This window comes from Pleuronectes platessa, chromosome 23 (assembly GCF_947347685.1).
Source record: "Pleuronectes platessa chromosome 23, fPlePla1.1, whole genome shotgun sequence".
NCBI lineage: Eukaryota > Metazoa > Chordata > Actinopteri > Pleuronectiformes > Pleuronectidae > Pleuronectes > Pleuronectes platessa.
In genome coordinates this window covers 13,458,972-13,476,422 of record NC_070648.1, presented here as the reverse complement: position 1 = coordinate 13,476,422, position 17,451 = coordinate 13,458,972, and the positions used below count along the sequence as shown (strand labels likewise).

Genomic DNA, 17,451 nt, shown 5'->3' with positions numbered 1-17,451 from the left:
ACTGAGCCATAAACCATGTGAGATAAGTGTGAGATGTCCCAGATGAGGTCAGGAGCACAGGAGAGCAATTAAACCAGGGCACGGCCCCCCTCTCACAGCAGGGGCCTGACTCTGTAATGAGCCAGCCGACATGTGAATTCTGGGTATTTCTTACTCTGTCCATCTTGTCATTTAACGTGCACTTGGGATCAGACATTTGTATGAAACGCTTCAGTCAGTCCCAGCAGTAGTGTTCCTCCGAGTTCGGTGCGACCCTGTGTCTCTGGTATTCCATCAGCCCCTGACAGCACCACACTCCACCAGTAGTTCTCCTCGCTGTGTGCACAAGGCTCACTTTGTCTCATACCCAAACTGTCATAATTCAATACAGCAAAGTGGAGAGGGGGATGGGATGGGAAATCATTTTTTCCACTTCAGACTCTCACCCATCGTGGTGACTTGTTATGGTTTTGTAGAAGCAGTCACCTTGCAATGATTTCTATATCTATATAGTTTTTTATGGTTTAGATAATGATATAGTTAAAAAATGTTTGCTGCTTTAATTGAGTGCCGAAGTTTAGGCACCAAAAGCTATTGGGAAAGTCAACACAGCCAACATTAAGTAAGTATACAATAGTAAGTCAGAAAATGGAAGTCAACTCTTTAGAATTACCAGCGTTGTCAGTCTATTTTAACTTATGGCAAACTCAATCAAACCACACAGTGTAGGCCAACAGCAAGAATTTGAACCTTGGGACTAATGATAATAATTCAATTAGTATCATCAACTATCATCAAAACGCAATCATTTTGAGTTTTCTCTTCACCAGGAGCTGATACCGATGTGAACCCTGTCACACAAGTTATTAAATAGAGATTAGATTGTCATCATTGTGTGTGAAGGGACAGGATTTGGTTATGTGGCTACTCTCTGCAGAGGGGAGGGAACTTCTGAAAAGGGCACAGCATACCAGCATGGAAACATGATTCCAGCAGGGTGTTAGGTGGATGGAGCATCATGGGCAGCTCGCCATCATCTAGGGGGAGGTGTCTTCCAGAATAATGTCAAGGTAGCTTATTGCGATGCAGCTGGACAATGAACGTAAACGTCAAAACCCATTAACATCTGGCTTCTATCTGCAAATTAAAGGGAATGGATACCATCAGCATTCCCTCCAGCATCAAATGACCCGAGACACACTTATTCTAGAGAAATACTGATGTCAATTCCCCAAACAGGACCCCACCTAAACTGGAACCTCAAACAAAAATGGTTCCTTCTTTAAAAGGTTTATCCTTCCACATTATGAGCCGGTGCTTCGGTGTCTGGTAAAGAATTCTAAATTCCATTAATTCTTATGTATTAAGAATCTGTCTTTTAAGCCCATCTTTTGTGTTTTTAATCAGAGGGTGAACTCATTTTCATGCCTCTTTTCGAGATATATTACCCAGGACATGACCTATGTGTCCTCAATTGTAGACACTGACCTGATGAGAGGTTGTCATGGACAGGATATTAAACGATGCAAAGCAGAGTGACGTATTAAACATGTGTGTCATAAGGGATAATTCTGAAATAAGTACATGAAAAGTAAACACAGCTCAAAAGTGAAGGGTGTTATTCATTTAAAATAAAACCATGGATTTGTGAATGTTTCTTTATAGTGTGTGTGTGTGTGTGTGTGTGTGTGTGTGTGTGTGTGTGTGTGTGTGTGTGTGTTATGTCCTCATTGGGGTGTCTGAAAAACATGACAGGTTGATGGCTGACCCGGGCAGAGAAGGGTCCAAGTTATTACAGTATCTCAATCTCTATTAGATTTAGTCTCAGTCAGGGGGCCAAACACTGATGTCAATGTTGACTTTTATACAGCAGAGCCAAGCCAACACACGTACGCACAAACACACACACACACACACACAAACACACACACACACACACACACACACAGTGAGAGTTGCAACAGACACGCTTTTTCACTGTAATCCATCCATTCTTTCATCGCAATTTTTTTTCCAACACACACATTCTCACCACACACTCCCTCTTCCTCATCATATCTCTCCCTGTGATAAGAGTCTTATTGCTCAAGCAGCAATCCTCCCACTGGATTTCCTCACTGCAGTTGTCTGACTTAGGGTCATCTGGCCTGCACACTATGGCTGAACAATTAATCGAGTTCGTTTCGAAATCGCGATTTCAAACAACACGATTAGCAAACCGCAGAGGTTGCGATTTATTGTTATTATGCGTTTAAGTCACACTGATCAATGAAACGTTGTGGTTCTTGTTCATCATTTGTCACGCTCACCAAAAAATATTTCACAGTAAATATTGAACCGACGCTTGATTGAAAGTATTATATATCGCAAATTGAATTACAATCACAATATGTGTTATTAAAACAGCAATTAGATATTTTCCCCAAATCGTTAATTCCTGCTGAATGAGCAGTGCTGTGTGGAATGCCACTTTGCTCTGCCCAGCCTGCTCCTCTGGTTCTCTAAGCTCAGTGGTGTTTGTCTGGTCTTGTTATTTCTCAATCTGCCCCAAAGTGAATTTTAATGGATATCAAATCTGGCGGGTTTTGGGTTCGGATTAGCCAGCCCGTTTGTTTTGACAGGCACGTCCAGAGAAATTGTCTCCAACCGCAATCTGCATGTGTGTATGTGTGGCCCACTGTGGCCTGTTGTGTTAAACTGGAGGAACTCTGTTGATGAGGAAAAATAAGCTGATATACTTCGAGCCGGAGTGACGATGAGTTAAAGCGTAAAGTATCTGGGCTCAGGACAATTTTCAAGCTGAAAACGTTTCAATTTCAAAGGTTTCCCATGCCCAGAAATTAAAGCTGCACTAATCTAATCTGTTCATTTGAGCTTTTAACCTTTTTCTAATTGTCTCTCTTCTTAAACTTGTTTTTAAACGCAGCAAGCAGCTGTTTCGGGATAATTGCTCCGATAAACCCCCAGTATGTTACTGGAGCACCAAATGACAGACAGATTCAGTTGAAGTAACATTCCCGTGATTGTCCTTCAGGGAAATGCATGTCAACAACCTCTATCATCCTGCGCTTCCCCCTTGGACGGGCGGAACTGAAAGGTGAGCCAGGACATTATTCTCTCGCTCCGCACTGCTCCCTCCCTCGGTCTCGTGCTCCTCCCTGAGATGTGCTGTCATGAAGCAAAAAGAAAGAAAAAGAAAAATACGGCCCATTCGTCAGTCCTCCCCCCACTCCCTCCTCCTCCCCACCCTGGTGGCAGATGGGATATTGAACTCAGACCGGCTCGTGCTTCCCCCTGGGGATGGGATGTTTGGGAGGGGTCCGCTGCTTATGGTAATGTGTGTAATTAAGGAAGCTAGCCTCTCTCTCTCGCTCCTTGAATGTCACTTTCCTTTCCTCTTTTATGTGTATTAACTTCCACAAGTGCAATTAGAAGGCTGGTTATGAAGCTTCAGAAGTGGAACTTCTGTTGATAAACCCAACTCTTGCACTATCGCTATTCCTTCCCCCCCCCCCCCCCCCCCCCAAAAAAAAAAGGTCAGGTCACAGGTCAAGGCCTTTGCACACTCACAATATCCCGGTGAGCATCAGTTAAGGAGGTCTAAGGAGTATTAAACACCTCATATCATAAAGTATTATAAAGTATTTCCCTCACCTAACTTTTCAGTTTGTGTCATTTTATCCTAAATATTTCTGCACATGTGTGTTTTCTGTTGTTGTGTGGTTCATCATGTGGGTGCATGTTGTGAACATCCTCGTTATCACAACATACTCAAAAGAGCATCAGTACAGTAGCAAATGGGGAGCTGGGGACAGACCATCTATGACGACAAAGAGGAGGAGCAAAGACATAAGAATGCATTCAAGTGAACTCAGAAATAATAACTACACATCCATGGGCTTGAGGGAACCAGCCGTTACATTCTCTTTCTTTATGATTGAAAAGAAGGAAGAAATGCAAATCTGGCCTTTCATATAACTGTTTTATTGCGAGTGTTGTTCTGGTGTTAGGGCACACAGCAAGGAGATCATTCTCATTTCCATTTGTCTGCATGGGTTTTCTCCGGGTACAGGAGATATGCAGATTGGAGTTAGGTTAGTTTGAGACTCTAAATTGACAATTGGTGTGTATGTGAGATTGGATGGTTATTAGTTTCTGCACAGCCCCTTTTCCACTGGTGAAAATAACAATCAACACCCGCTAACATCAGTTTTTTGTCTGCAATGGGAAGAGATACAATCAGCCTTCACCCACGGGTCAAATTACTCTGCAGAAGACACAGGTTTTATGATGATACCACAGGAACAACCCTTATTTCCTGTTCTTTTTTTTACATTTGAATTCAATAGTTTTGGATTTGGCTGCAGCCCTGTTTTCTCCTGTAACTCCAGAAGTGTTTTGTGAACTCAAGCACTCCACCCACCCATCCCCGGTGGTGAGTAGATAATGAGTGGATTTTAGTTTTTGGGTGAACTATCCCTTTAAAAGACGTTGTATCCAAAATCGGAACAGGGAATTGCCATATTTCCGACATGATTTGAATGCAGCATAACTATCCATGCAGGCAGATTGCAAGAGAGAGAGAGAGAGCGGGTGAGAGAGAGAGAGAGGGGGGGGGAGAGAGAGAGACATCTGCAGCAGCAGAGAGGAGGAGGAGGAGGAAAGGTGGGAGAGGAAGGAGGAGGAGTAGAAAGAGGAGATGGAAAACAAGTTTGAAAGAAGAAGACAGAGGTTCCAGCGGCCGGTTCGAGCACACAGGGAATAAGCGGCTCTGCGAACAGCAACGAGAGACTGTGCGCGCGGGGATTTGCACTGCTGCCGGGGAGCCGCTGGGCACGCGCCTGCTCCTGTGTGTGTGTGTGCGTCGTCGGGCGGATTCCACGCGCGTGACCCCACGATGAGGAGCGACCCTGTGATGTTCACTTCCAGCCGGGGTGAGTGGCCTCTGCTGCGGCACTTCGTGCTCTCTAACCGGGGGGGAGTCACCGCGCACGCTCCTCATTCACTGCTGTAGGAGATCAGAGCGCGTGACACTGATTTGGCAGCGCCTTTATTGCGCAAAGAGAAACATCGAACTTATGTGCGGTTGCAGCTCCATTCGCTTTGCCAGGACACTACTCTACTTTGTAAACTTTTTAATATCGCCATTGTCACTTAGATTGCCGTTGTGGTATTTGTTGCACATATTGAAGGGTTGCACATGTTGAAGGTTTCAGTTTACTTTACTTTACTTACTCAAATAGATTTTTCCACCACAAGCGATGCTTTTGTATATGAAAATTCATCATTAAATCTTTGCGAGTCTTATTTGGCAGTGTGCTTAGTTCCTTGGCAGCTCATATGAAGCCTGGCACGCGCTGGATAGAAGCAGGGAAATCATCCAATATAAGGGTGAAACACTTTTTAGGTTGAGATGACTCAATGTTTATAAAAATGTAATCGAAAGAGTGGGATTGGTTTGAGAGGCAGTGGGGGATTCAAAGGGGGGTGGGGGCACCTCTGGATAGAGTGTTGGCCCCTGACAGTGACATTAGGGTTGTGGTGGCTTCGAGGTATGAACTTCACGTCAAACTCCGTTCAGTCATCTGCCAATTTCATTGGGTGTTGCTTGCAGGAGTTCAGACCTTTTTATGAGCCGAGTCATTCCATGTAGCACTGATTGATCAGCAACCTTAAGGCTAGGTCCAAGCTGCCCACTAGCTGCTACCCACCCACCACAGACTGGACAGAACATACAAGAGAGCGATACGGAGCGTAAATAGAGCCCCCCTTTTACCTTCGATGACTCCCAGTGTGACAGCTAATGCTCCTCTTCTGGTGTTAACGCTTCCCCCTAATGGCTTATTGTGCAGCAACCAGCTTCAGAAGCATGCGGCATTGTAACCTTAAAAACAAGTCTGTTCCTCATTACCTCATGGTTGCCAGACAACAGGCGCAGATACAGCAACAACACATCTTTATGTTGCATGCTTGAGTGAAACATTAAATAAGGGATCAGGAGGAATCTCAAAATTACTGTAAGTGATGGCAACAAACTCTGACGTTGGCCTATGCTGGAGAAACACCCTTTCCTGTACTGTTGTAGCTGACCTGTAAGGTTACTGTATGTGGTAAGGGGCTGCTATTTCCCTTCACCAGATCATAGACCATCCACCTCTACAGTTTTATTCATAATAGTTATTGAAAGCATTGCCTTTCATGCACTATTTTCAATCAGATTACCCAGCTCAACATAAGCTGCCGGTGCCCAGTCAGATATTACACAGTTCAGGTCACCACTGGGGTAGAGCCACACTACCCTGATCCTGGAATGCCAGCAAGAATGCTCCCTATCTGTAATGTCTCTTGTTTGTAGTGGTGAATGGAGCCCTACAATAACAGGACCACTGCTGGCAGCTGCAGGGTATCGGGTGGCCGGCAGCACTCCTCTGCCCAGCACTTGGTGAGGTTCTGACAGACGTCCATTGTGTGGAGGGGTTGTAGTCACATCTCAGCAGCACATGAGAATGTAACAGATCGTGTTTTGGTTCAGGATTTGGACGAGGCTTTGTTTCAGACAACCAGTATGCAGGTATGTAAAATATGGGTGGTGGCCTTTTAGGGGTTAATATCAGTGGTGGTTTCCTTTGTGATTTAATGACAAAAAGCAGCATTGTACTCAATGCATATTCCATTGGAGGCCAAGGGTTTCACGTTTGAGTCAGATTATTGCAACATACTTTTTCCTTTAACTATTTCCACTCCCAAATATAGCCCCTGAATTATTACTTTGCAGACTAGAAAAAAGATGAATGACACATATTGACAAAAAAGGCACTACAGTTGCGCGTTCTGTCAAAATATCACCTCAGATTAAGGTTGTTTGATTGTGAATTGTAAACAAACTGTACCTTGTTCACTTTATATGATCAGAGATGCAGTCACAAAAAAAGTGGCACATAGAAATTCAATGGGTTTCCTTTAAAAACCTATGATGCTGACTTGTTGACTGCATTCTTTGCACTTGGTCAACAGTTTTGGAGTTCTAACCGAAATGTCTGCTCAGATCTATTCTTCCTTGACAATCATGGTAATTTCATTGACATGAACTACTCGTGGTCTGAATTGTGGATGTTGTAAAAGCTTGTGTTACGAAGGCCTGAGCAAGCCATTGTATGTACTGGTATGCTGAACCCTGTCTTGCTTTTCTGACCCTGTTGACTCCAGCTGCTGGTGGAGTTTTGGGGAAACACTGTAACCTATTTTGCCAGAGTCAAGGATCGCTTTCAGCAAGTCCTTGCTCAAACGGTCTCCCACCTATGGAGTGCCATATTTGGGGGGAAAAAATGCACAAGTGTGAAAGTGTTTATTGCCATCCATTATTCGCAGCTTTCCTCACGCAATCCCTGAGTCGACGAGCAATTCATTTGGTCTTGTGTGATGTGGGCAGACTGGGTACATGGTGTCACTCTTCTGGCCCACTGGGTCCATTTGGTTCTGCTTTAGAGTTGGAGGTTCACTTTCCTTCTCCGGCTTGTTCATGCTCTCAGTCGCCCTGATGATGATTGAAGTTTAAAAGCTTTCATCTGTGCGACACGTGAGCCCCTCCCTTTTTGGTGGCTCTGGGGGTTTGGGGGGTGAGACAGATCCTCGGAGTGGAGAGGAGCGATGAGGAGAAATTAGTTTGTAATCTCCGCCTCCTTCCATCCGAAGCCGGCCTGTCAGTAAGCTGGCATGCGGGAACAGAGACCTTAACTCTTGAGCCGACTAATCATAGCCCTCCCTGCCTTCCCGCTGTGTCAATATCCATCTGGAAAAACACAGGGAGACAGACGGGGATCTTGGGCCAAGCTCGAGCACAATTCAGGAGAGCATGATGTATGCCAAATTCGAATTGGCAACCAGCCTGCTGAATTAACATCATCTACCAAGCATTTTGCTTTGGACTCCCGCCTCAGTTGGAATAGTGCTATTTAGTCTTGGCATTAATGTTTACCTTGGTAATTTGAGTCCATTAGGAGAGGATCATTCCTGATGAGCCTCACAAGGTGCCTTTTAATAGGCCTATTATTGAAGCAGGATGAGCCTGTGAGCTTTTGATGCTGTCTTTCTGTCTGTCTGCCCTGGACAAAGCTTTTAGGATTACATGTCCAAAGCTGCATTGGTTATGGGGGGCATTGCTAATTTAGCTGAGGTGATATAGAGTGTGTGGGGGCTCACACAGCAAGAGATCTGGCAGACTAAGGGAGGTCCTGCAGTAGAGAGAACAGCAACAACAAAGGGATTGCTGTGGAGTAGGTTTGGACAAATGGATACACTTGTAGGCACATAATGTGTTTACATGTGGGATTTCCTTGTGTTTATGTGATTGTTATGGTGTGTTCCAACTTGCGTTTGTGTGTCAGATGCCCAAATGGGTGTGTCTGGTGATGGAGGGGGTCGTCTATAGCGGTCTGTTACTGTTTGCGAAATGTTGACTGTCGGGACTGTTTGAACATCAAGAGAAAATATGCTACTGGCGTCAGACCAGAAAGAGTGTTCGGCCTGTTATAGTCTGTCAGTGCGAAGATTTACACATCCCTGCAGATCTCAGACTTTCCCATGGGTGTGTACACTCGGAAGATCAGAATAGAGCAGGACTGAGAAGAGGATATATATAGTAAAACCACCTGAATCACATTTACCTGTTGTGCTTTTATTGCAGTGCTTCATAATGATATAGGTATGGATAACCACAACTTTCTCTGACCTCCCTCTGTAACTTTCTTAGACCAAGCACTTAGAGTTACAAATCTAGAGAGTTTTTGGGAATAAAGTAGCAACTTTCTCTCTCTGCTGTGTCGTTCTATGTTGACACATTGTCGTATGCAACTCATAAGGTTATCATGCAGGATACATTTAGTTTATGACCGTCAAAACTCACTTTAAAGGTTTTAATTTAGAAATTTTGTACAGTAGTTAACTTTATAATGAAGGGTCTTTTTGTCTTCAGGAGATATATGAATGATTTAAGTGGGTTTGCAACTTCTATAACTTAACTAATAGAAAAATGCCTGTACGGCGTGATACCCATTTCTCACACCCAGGCTGCTGCCATTCCCGGTCAAACCAAGGAAACCACATGTCCTCTCTTCCCATTAGAAGATAGAATCCCTATGCTGGAACGTCTATAGTATATAACCCCCTTCCCCCTCCCTTCATCTCCCTCTCCATGTGTTTTTTTGCTGTGTACCCTCTAATTATTTGTTTAAAAGAGATACCGAAGGAGCGTTCGCTATCTGACTTTGGTTTGCTTTTGGACCCCTCCCTGTTTCCTCCCTTTCTTTCACATCATCTATAGACCTCTGTCAGCACTGTCCTATCCCCCCACAACTAATCCCCCCCCCCCCCCCCCCGACGCACCAGGGTTTTGCACATGTGTTTTTGCGGTCGGCGGAAACATCTGCTCGTACGGTAAACCACCTGTAAAGTTCGATAGCAATCAGCCGCACTCTCTGATGTTCGCCTGGCATGTTCCTGCGGAACGACGAAAACACACAAACCTCAAAATTACAGACCTGAGAAAAGGGGAGCAAGCAGACACAGCTTGTCTTTCATCGTAAACTAATGCGGCATCGCATGTCCTCTGATCTGCTCATAACTCTCCCTCTCTGCTGGTGCTCGTCCAAGTCGAGGCTTTCCAAGCCCTTTATGAAACATTTATGATATTAGGTAATATTTCATGACTTCAACAGCTTCTCACCAACAGTGCAGAGCAAACGTACCAGTACACAACCCTATTCCCACTCTAGGAATAAGGATATGTGGACTGTGAGATCTTTGACAGTTTTCTTTGACGCAAAGCTGGAGTCGTGCACTCGATACTTTTATGTTATAATTTAAAATGCAATCCACTAACCTATTCAAGCAATGTAAGCTATGCACTTTTTGCTTGACTAGTGCAGCTTAGACTTTGGTGAGAACAATAATAAAAAGACCTCATACACAGAGATAGTAACAAAGATAGCAATGCAAATGATACTGCTCCTTTTTTGCTAAACAGTTAGCTGATGAAAGTAGTTTGACGTCTCCGCATTTGTGGGTTCCCATGTAATCATGTGTACATTATCCTAAGGAATGCCTTCTTGTGATGCCCTGCTGTGTTTTGGTGGCCTACTGGGGGCAGTAACCATGACGATGCCAGGCCGTAAACCAACCTCAATTAACAACAACCACCGCCTTACTGTAACACTCGACCGCACAGTGCAATTAAGTTTCCCAGAACCACAGAAAGTGCTCACCGGAGATGATTTGTTGGTTGAGGGTTGGTTCATTAAGTGGTTAAGGCTCCTCGTGCAGTGATGGTATCTGCACATCCGTCTTATTCAGTTTAAGTACCCAGAGTGCATAGCTGGAGACCGCAGACTTATGGCGTGCGACGGAGAAGACCTGCAATGTGCTGTTTTTAGATGTGGATTCAACGTTTTTCTATCATTTAAATGTAACAAATAAAATGTCGGCCTGAACAGGTTATTTAGATGAGTACATAGGTTTGTTGTCATGTGTACGTATATCGCCCCAACCAGATTGGTTTTGTTTTGTTGTTTTTACTCTTTCAGTTGTTTCTCGGCATTCGTTAGCCCAAGCAGGAGATATGCAGCATGCAGCTGTAAGTTCTGCACACACCAAAGACAGAGATCCCTTGCATTATTTTAAGATGTGTAGCGTGATTTGTTATGAAACTGTAGCTACACTACTAGGAATTTGGGGAGTACCTAATGGGAGACGCTGAATGAGTCTACTAAGAGTTATTGTCGTCCAATCTTGAATTAAATATCAACCTCAGTGCTTTTTCAATTTTCTCAATGTTCTGCAAGTTTGTTGACACCAGGGCTCCCATTACACTAAAGGTTGTGTAAACAGAAGATATATTATGTCAGATTGGGGGTCAGGCAGGGTCCACCTTGGACAGGTCGCAAACCAGTTACAGTGCCGACATATAGACACTCACATTCACACCTACCGTGAAATAACGTTTGCTTGTAAGTAGGGATGCACCGATATGGAAATTCTTGGCCGATACCGATACCGATATTTAAAATAACAATCTGGCCGATACCGATACCGATATTTGTTTATTTTCTTTTTGTTGTTATTCATTCACCCTTTTGTGCCAGAAAAATAATTAAATCATTATTTAAAAAGCACTATTTAAAAAAAATTCAGCCCTTCATCCCTCTTATCTTTTAATGAGCACAAATTGAATCAGATTTATTCATCATAACTTTATTTAACAGAGACATATTATGCCCATTTTACCGCAAGTTGAAATGGTTCCTTGGGATCTTAATGAAATGTCTGTAACATATTTTTGTCAAAATACCACAAGGATAATTTAAAACAGCACCTTTTTACCCTGTCTAAAACAGCCCTGTTAAAGTATCATTATAGAAAACGCTCTTCTCATTGATTTACGGTAGCAGTATTGCCCGTTTATTAGATGTGTTACGGCTTCTGTGCGTATGACGTATGTTGTCAATTCCCTTGTTACCTGTGCATGAGACGGATGAATAGAGCCGATGCACATGTGAAAAAAGTACTTAAACAGACGCTACGCTCATACTTTTTATGCCAAGTTACACTGCGTGAGTCAAGATAACTTAACAAGCCCTCCTCAGTTTTACCTGTTTTTAGTGTCGGGCAGAAATCACATCGCGTCAACACCCACCGTGGCCCTTCGCGATGCTTGTTTTAATTAAACAGTTGGATTCCCCTGGTCCGCACCAGTTCTCAGTCAGCTGCTCGGCGCCAGCCGGAGGGTTCCCCCAGCGGTCGCCGTAGCTGAGGTGATCCGCGAGAAGGGCCCGACACGCGTCCAGAGTGGCCGCCGCTGACCGCGTACCCGGTCCCCTCCAACGGCCCGCCTTCCGCGCCGGCGATGGACACCGCCCCGCGTACCAAGAGAAAGAAAGCCCCCGCACCAGTGACGCCGTGAGGTGCCACCGGATGAGGACCTCCCGGTGCCGCACACTGAGCCTCTGGCCGCGGAGAGGAGGGCGACGGAGCGACTGCTCCCCCAGCCGCGGCACGTGCCCAGCGGTTTTACCACAAATATGAACATCGGCCAATGATATCGGTGAAAGTCAAGTTTATTACCGATAAGCCGATATCAGTAAACGAGGCGAATATCGTCCACTACCGATGTTCGGCCGATAAATCGGTGCATCCCTACTTGTAAGATGAAGCTGGATCATCACTCTCATTCTTGTCACCACACTTTACCTTTGAGAAACAAACACCTTCACCTCATCGTGTCAGTTGGAAAACATAGTTTAGGAAGATGTGGACATGTCAGTTCAATTTGAATTAATTCCAATCAGTTGTGTAAGATCTCATTGTTTAGATTTTTTAGAATGACAACCCCACACTGGACAGATTTACCTCCATCTGTTTTGTGTGCTGATGAAATGAGCCTGATTCATTTGAAAAAACCTGGATGGAAACATCTTTCCTATTAAGAATATGAGAATTGACCCCAGGTCATTTCAGTCACAGCCGTGATAACCTCCACTTATCCATATAAATTAAGATTTATGGGAGTGGTGTGGCTCTATGGTGTTGATGGTTTGTAATTACAATGAGTCGCACACATTTTCACTGAGGAATAAAAAAAAAAAGGTGTTGTGTGAGAGAAGCTGGATTTATTTTAATCATGTGTGTGACTTGTTCAAGTCAGGACGCAAAGTATTTTGAGCAGTGCGCGCGCGTGCGTGTGCGTTCCTGAACTGACAACTTCTCAGAATTCCAGACTAAACACATCCCAGAAGTGTTAAGACACTGTTAGTAACAAGAAACAGACACCTAAAACACACGCACACACACACACACACACACACACACATAGTGGGATAGCGTCTGTCAGTGTGTTGTCAATCACAACAGCTGTATTCTGGGAAGAGGGCACATTGCCTCCTCCCTCTAACCTGGTTAAGCATTTTTGCACTGACAACAACAGCGGAGCCGCAGGGTCTCAAGTTCTCGGCGAGACCCAAAAATGACCCCGTTGCCGTGCACAAACATACACACACTCATACACTCACCCAGGAAAAACCCCAGTGTGTCCCGAGCTCGCACAAAAGCTTGCAGTGAAAACATCCCTCTGACTTGTCTAGGGTTTTTTTCGTAACTTTTTTATCTGTGTGTGTGTGCAGGGATTAATTGTTTTTTGTGTGTGAAAGGAGCTGCTATCATTTGACATGCAAAGCATGCTGTTGACCCAGCAAATGTGGTTGGGATAGAGGACACGCTCAGAATACATTTTTACCAACAAATACATGCACAAGCTTTCATAATGGAGTTCGCAGCAGGAAATATGATTTAAGATGGAGAGAGTTTAGGTGAAACATTGACAGTGACGGAAATGGAAGCGACGGGGGGAGTTGAAAGACAAGTGGACAAAGGTGGGAAGAAAGGAGTGAGATCTAGAAGAAAGGGCATTGGTGGTTTGTTTGCACCATGAGGTATTTCCCTGCTCGCCCTCGGGCCTTGTTTGAGGGTGGTCCTCCGCGCACCGTGCCACTTCATTTTCCCTCGCTCATCTTTGGTGATCTGGAGAAGTTGCTTCAGGATTTTAATTTAAATGACACGCACACACACACACACACACACACACACACACACACACATGCAGCTTTTTGACCACCCTAGTGGAGGTTAAGTATTGCACAGGTTGCACAAAGCTCTATGAAACAGCAAATGGGGCAGTAAAGAGTGCTTGGCTGTTCTCGACGTAATATGAAAAAAGGGCTCGATGATGGCGATCCATGGTGTGTGTGCGAGTGTGTTTGTGTGTGTCTAAATGTGTAGCGGTACAGTGGGGATGTTAGTGTTGCTCTGTGGATTTGTACATCTGAATAGAAACTGACAGATACATGATTGATGACGCCTGTATCTGACCATGAAGGGAAGTTTAAAGATGTGATGCTTGTAGTTTTACTGCTATTAGACTTGGATACATGTTGTAGATTACCTCACACTAATATAAAGGATCATTTGAATTAATTAGAAGTTGGGCAAATATTCCCGAAAGCATAATTAACAAGGGGCCAGGTGACGTGATGTATTATATACTGTACATTCGTCAGTGGTCAGAGATTTTACTGTTGTTCCTTACACGGTTGTCGTCTTTGGAGGAATAGTCACTTTTTTTCCTCTTGTTATTTCCTCCATAAAGAGTTTCCCAGTTCACTATATAATAAAATCCAATATGTTGTGAAGGTCGACTTGTTTCTAACCGTTCTGATCACGTCACTGCTCCTCCCACGTCACTGCACCCCCAGCTCTCAGCAGTGTCACTACATAAAAACAAGTTTGTGGACACCTGGACATTGCATGGAAATGTCCTCTTGATATTATCCTGCTGCCAAATCTCTGCAGGGACTGGTTCTTTTTCAGCCACAGGAACACGTGTGAGCTCCAATTTGATTCCACCTGCCTGGTTCCGTGGTAATACAATAAACACTGATGTTGCCTGATAAAAACCTGACACACACATCTGGAGTTCCACTTTATCCCTTAAGGTGTTGGATGCAGATGTGTGCATAGGGGCAATTGTCATGTATGAAACAGAATATAAATACTGTCACTGTTTGCTTGTGGATAAAAAGATTTTCCCTCATTGGAACTGTTTGGCCGTATATTGAAACACCACACAGAGTGGACCCATGGAGTTCTTTTGACATGACTAAAGACAAATATTATGTTATTGTTTGAGGTCATTTTCACACCTGAAAGTCCAGACCATGGTCCGAACAAAGGTTCAAATTTGATCGGTTTCACATTGCAGTTTAGGGAGCGACTGAAAACTTTTGTACATCATCACGTACATGGGCTGCATCTAACTAAACTTGACATTGATTAATTTATAGACAGACGTGTGTCTAACGTCGGCGTGTTGTCGTTGGGTTCTTTTTCTCGCTAAATGTTTTGAACAAATGGCATAGATCGAAGGAATCTCTCTGTTTGAATGGAGAACATGAACGACCCGCTTGATGTCAGTAGTTTCATTGCCACTTGAATATAGTTATTGGAATGATACCAGTAGAATGAATATTCTCGTTTGTTTATATATTCAGCATTATATCTCCAGAGGTGAAGAGTATGAGCTGCTTCTGCTTATTTTTTCTATTGTTTAATGCTGTCTCAACTTCCTGCAATTGGGTCAGAATGTCAGGGCTATCCATTAAATATTTTCACATCGTAAATGATCCAAACCATGTTTCCTTTGATCTGGACAAAGACAACCTCTTTTGGTCAGACCTTCGTCCGAGGAACCACTTACACCTGTTAATTTGGTTCGGACCAAAACATTAAACATGGCAATGTTGAACAGAGTATAAAAAGCTGAGGTCAGGAACCAGGAACAAAGCAAGTTTTTGCCAACTGCCAAAGACACTTAAAGAAGACAAAACCAAATCGGCATCACAGAGAGAAAAATAAAGGGGGTTCAGTACTTTATTCTCAGTTGGGCAAGTTATTGGTCTTCTTCTCTAGAATAAGAAACAGTACATCAGTCATGTGTTTTAACTGATTGCTATGTCAGAGCTTATTGTAAAAAGGTGTTTCCATCCCCCACCATCCTGGCTCCTTCACCTTTCATTACCTCTTTTCTGGACCTACTACCTTCACACCTCTCCGCCGCCTCTCTCCTGTCGGATAATCTGAATATGTGAGGAATGCCTGAAAGCGGCTCTGTTTCCAGCCTCAGAGCTGCTGCCCAATACCCACACCCCTTATACAGTTGCCTTGTAAACCTACGTGGATGTGGTAACACAGATACTCTGGATTAAATGTGTTGGGATGATTTCCCTCTGCCACTCACCAGCAACCAGCGCACTCACCTGTTTCTGGTTAATCGTAGATACCTGTTTGATAGGTGGCGTCAGTACCAATCCGATATGGTATTCAGACCTGTTTTGAAGAAGACATTAGTGGTTGGTATTTGGCATTAAATAGTAAGAACATCTAGTCCCTGCTCAGAGCCTCGTTTCTAATCTCTCACCTGAGTTCAACCTGTGGAGCAGCTGTGGGGCTGGTTAGTTTTACACTGCTGGGCCACTTAGCATTGGGGTCAGATCAGTCCACCTCTTGTGTGTTCAGCCTGAATGTAGACGGAGCTGATTTAATTTGATTGTGTAAAGAACACAAACATATCACTACTAACTCAGCAGGGGGTGTGAGGGCCGTCTCCGTCTGGGACTTTTCTATCTGTAAGAAATGGAAATAATTTATGACTCCTTTATGAGTTTGTGTAACTCTTTGAATTAAGTGTGTGCTGCCTTTAAGGAACCCCGTTCTTCTTTGTCCATGTGTCTTGCTTCCATTCTGAATGTTTGTGTGGTCGAGAAGCAGGAATCCTGCTGCTTTCCATGGCCTTGAAATCTTATTGGGACTCCAATTATGGCATGTGTATTGAATAACTGTTTGGTCAGTATTAATGTCTCGTTGGGTCCGGCCAACAGTCCAAAACATAATTACACTTACTGTAACATTGGACGAGGAAAAGCATTAAATCCTCTCTACTGAGAAGCTGGGACAAGGGAGGGTTTGAGAATGTACGTGGGTGGGGCTTGCATTCGAGTATATAGGTGTGTGTGTGTGTGGTTGTGCGTGTGTTAGTGATTTGCTTGTGCAGCCTCTGCTGTTTTCATATACACCAATAAATTCTTCTCACAAAAAGGATGAGGAAGAAGGAGATATGATAACGTGTGAAATATGCCGTTCAGTTGAGGAAAATATCCACATTTATGATTTAAATAAATTGAATCTTTACTCAGAAAGAGTTTACCAACAGCCTAGCATTATGTCTAACCGCTTATAATGATCACGTTTGTCCATGGGCAAATTGATCACAATAAGCAGTTGATTACAATACTCGAATTGTATAGTTACTGCATGATAGTCCCAGAACTTGAGGGAAAGGTGACATTACACACACACACACACACACACACACACACACACACACACACACACACACACACACACTCACACACACCGACTCTGTTGACATCTCTCACCCACTACAGTTTAAATATCGATTTGTTTGTAATGACATCACAATATCAACACTGATCATCACACGTGATCCATACTTCATCTTTCTTCTTCAGCTTTTTAAACCAGATAAACAGTTTATCACTATATCTAAGATCACTACATCTGGTTTCCACTATATTTGTTTTACACAAAGAAGTTAGCGTTAACAAGTCAGCCTGATGTCAGTGTGACGCAGTGCAGGACTGCAAAGGAACACGGTGAACGCATCATCATTACCGCCACTTAACCCCATGTTTTAATTCTGCAGCTGCTCTGCAGCAAGATGTCGTCACCACCGATGTTATCAGATGTTGACTAAAGCTTGAGTTGTCCCCAAAACAGACCAGAGCCCTCAGTCAGAGGGAGGCGCCCGTGCACGGCATGGCTGCTCAGAGTCACGCATACAGTATGATCTCA

At 43.9% G+C, this 17,451-nt stretch overlaps 1 protein-coding gene across 2 annotated transcripts in view; it reads left to right on the top strand.

Annotated features, from left to right (window-relative positions):
• The first annotated feature begins 4,594 nt into the window (after positions 1 to 4,594).
• Positions 4,595 to 17,451, top strand: part of afap1 (actin filament associated protein 1) — a 59,593-nt gene continuing 46,736 nt past the window's right edge. For both annotated transcript variants that reach the window (XM_053416770.1, XM_053416771.1), the window contains exon 1: positions 4,595 to 4,913. In XM_053416770.1, coding sequence (XP_053272745.1) covers positions 4,877 to 4,913 — 37 coding nt within the window. In that variant the 5' untranslated portion in view covers positions 4,595 to 4,876. The remainder of the gene's footprint in view (positions 4,914 to 17,451) is intronic.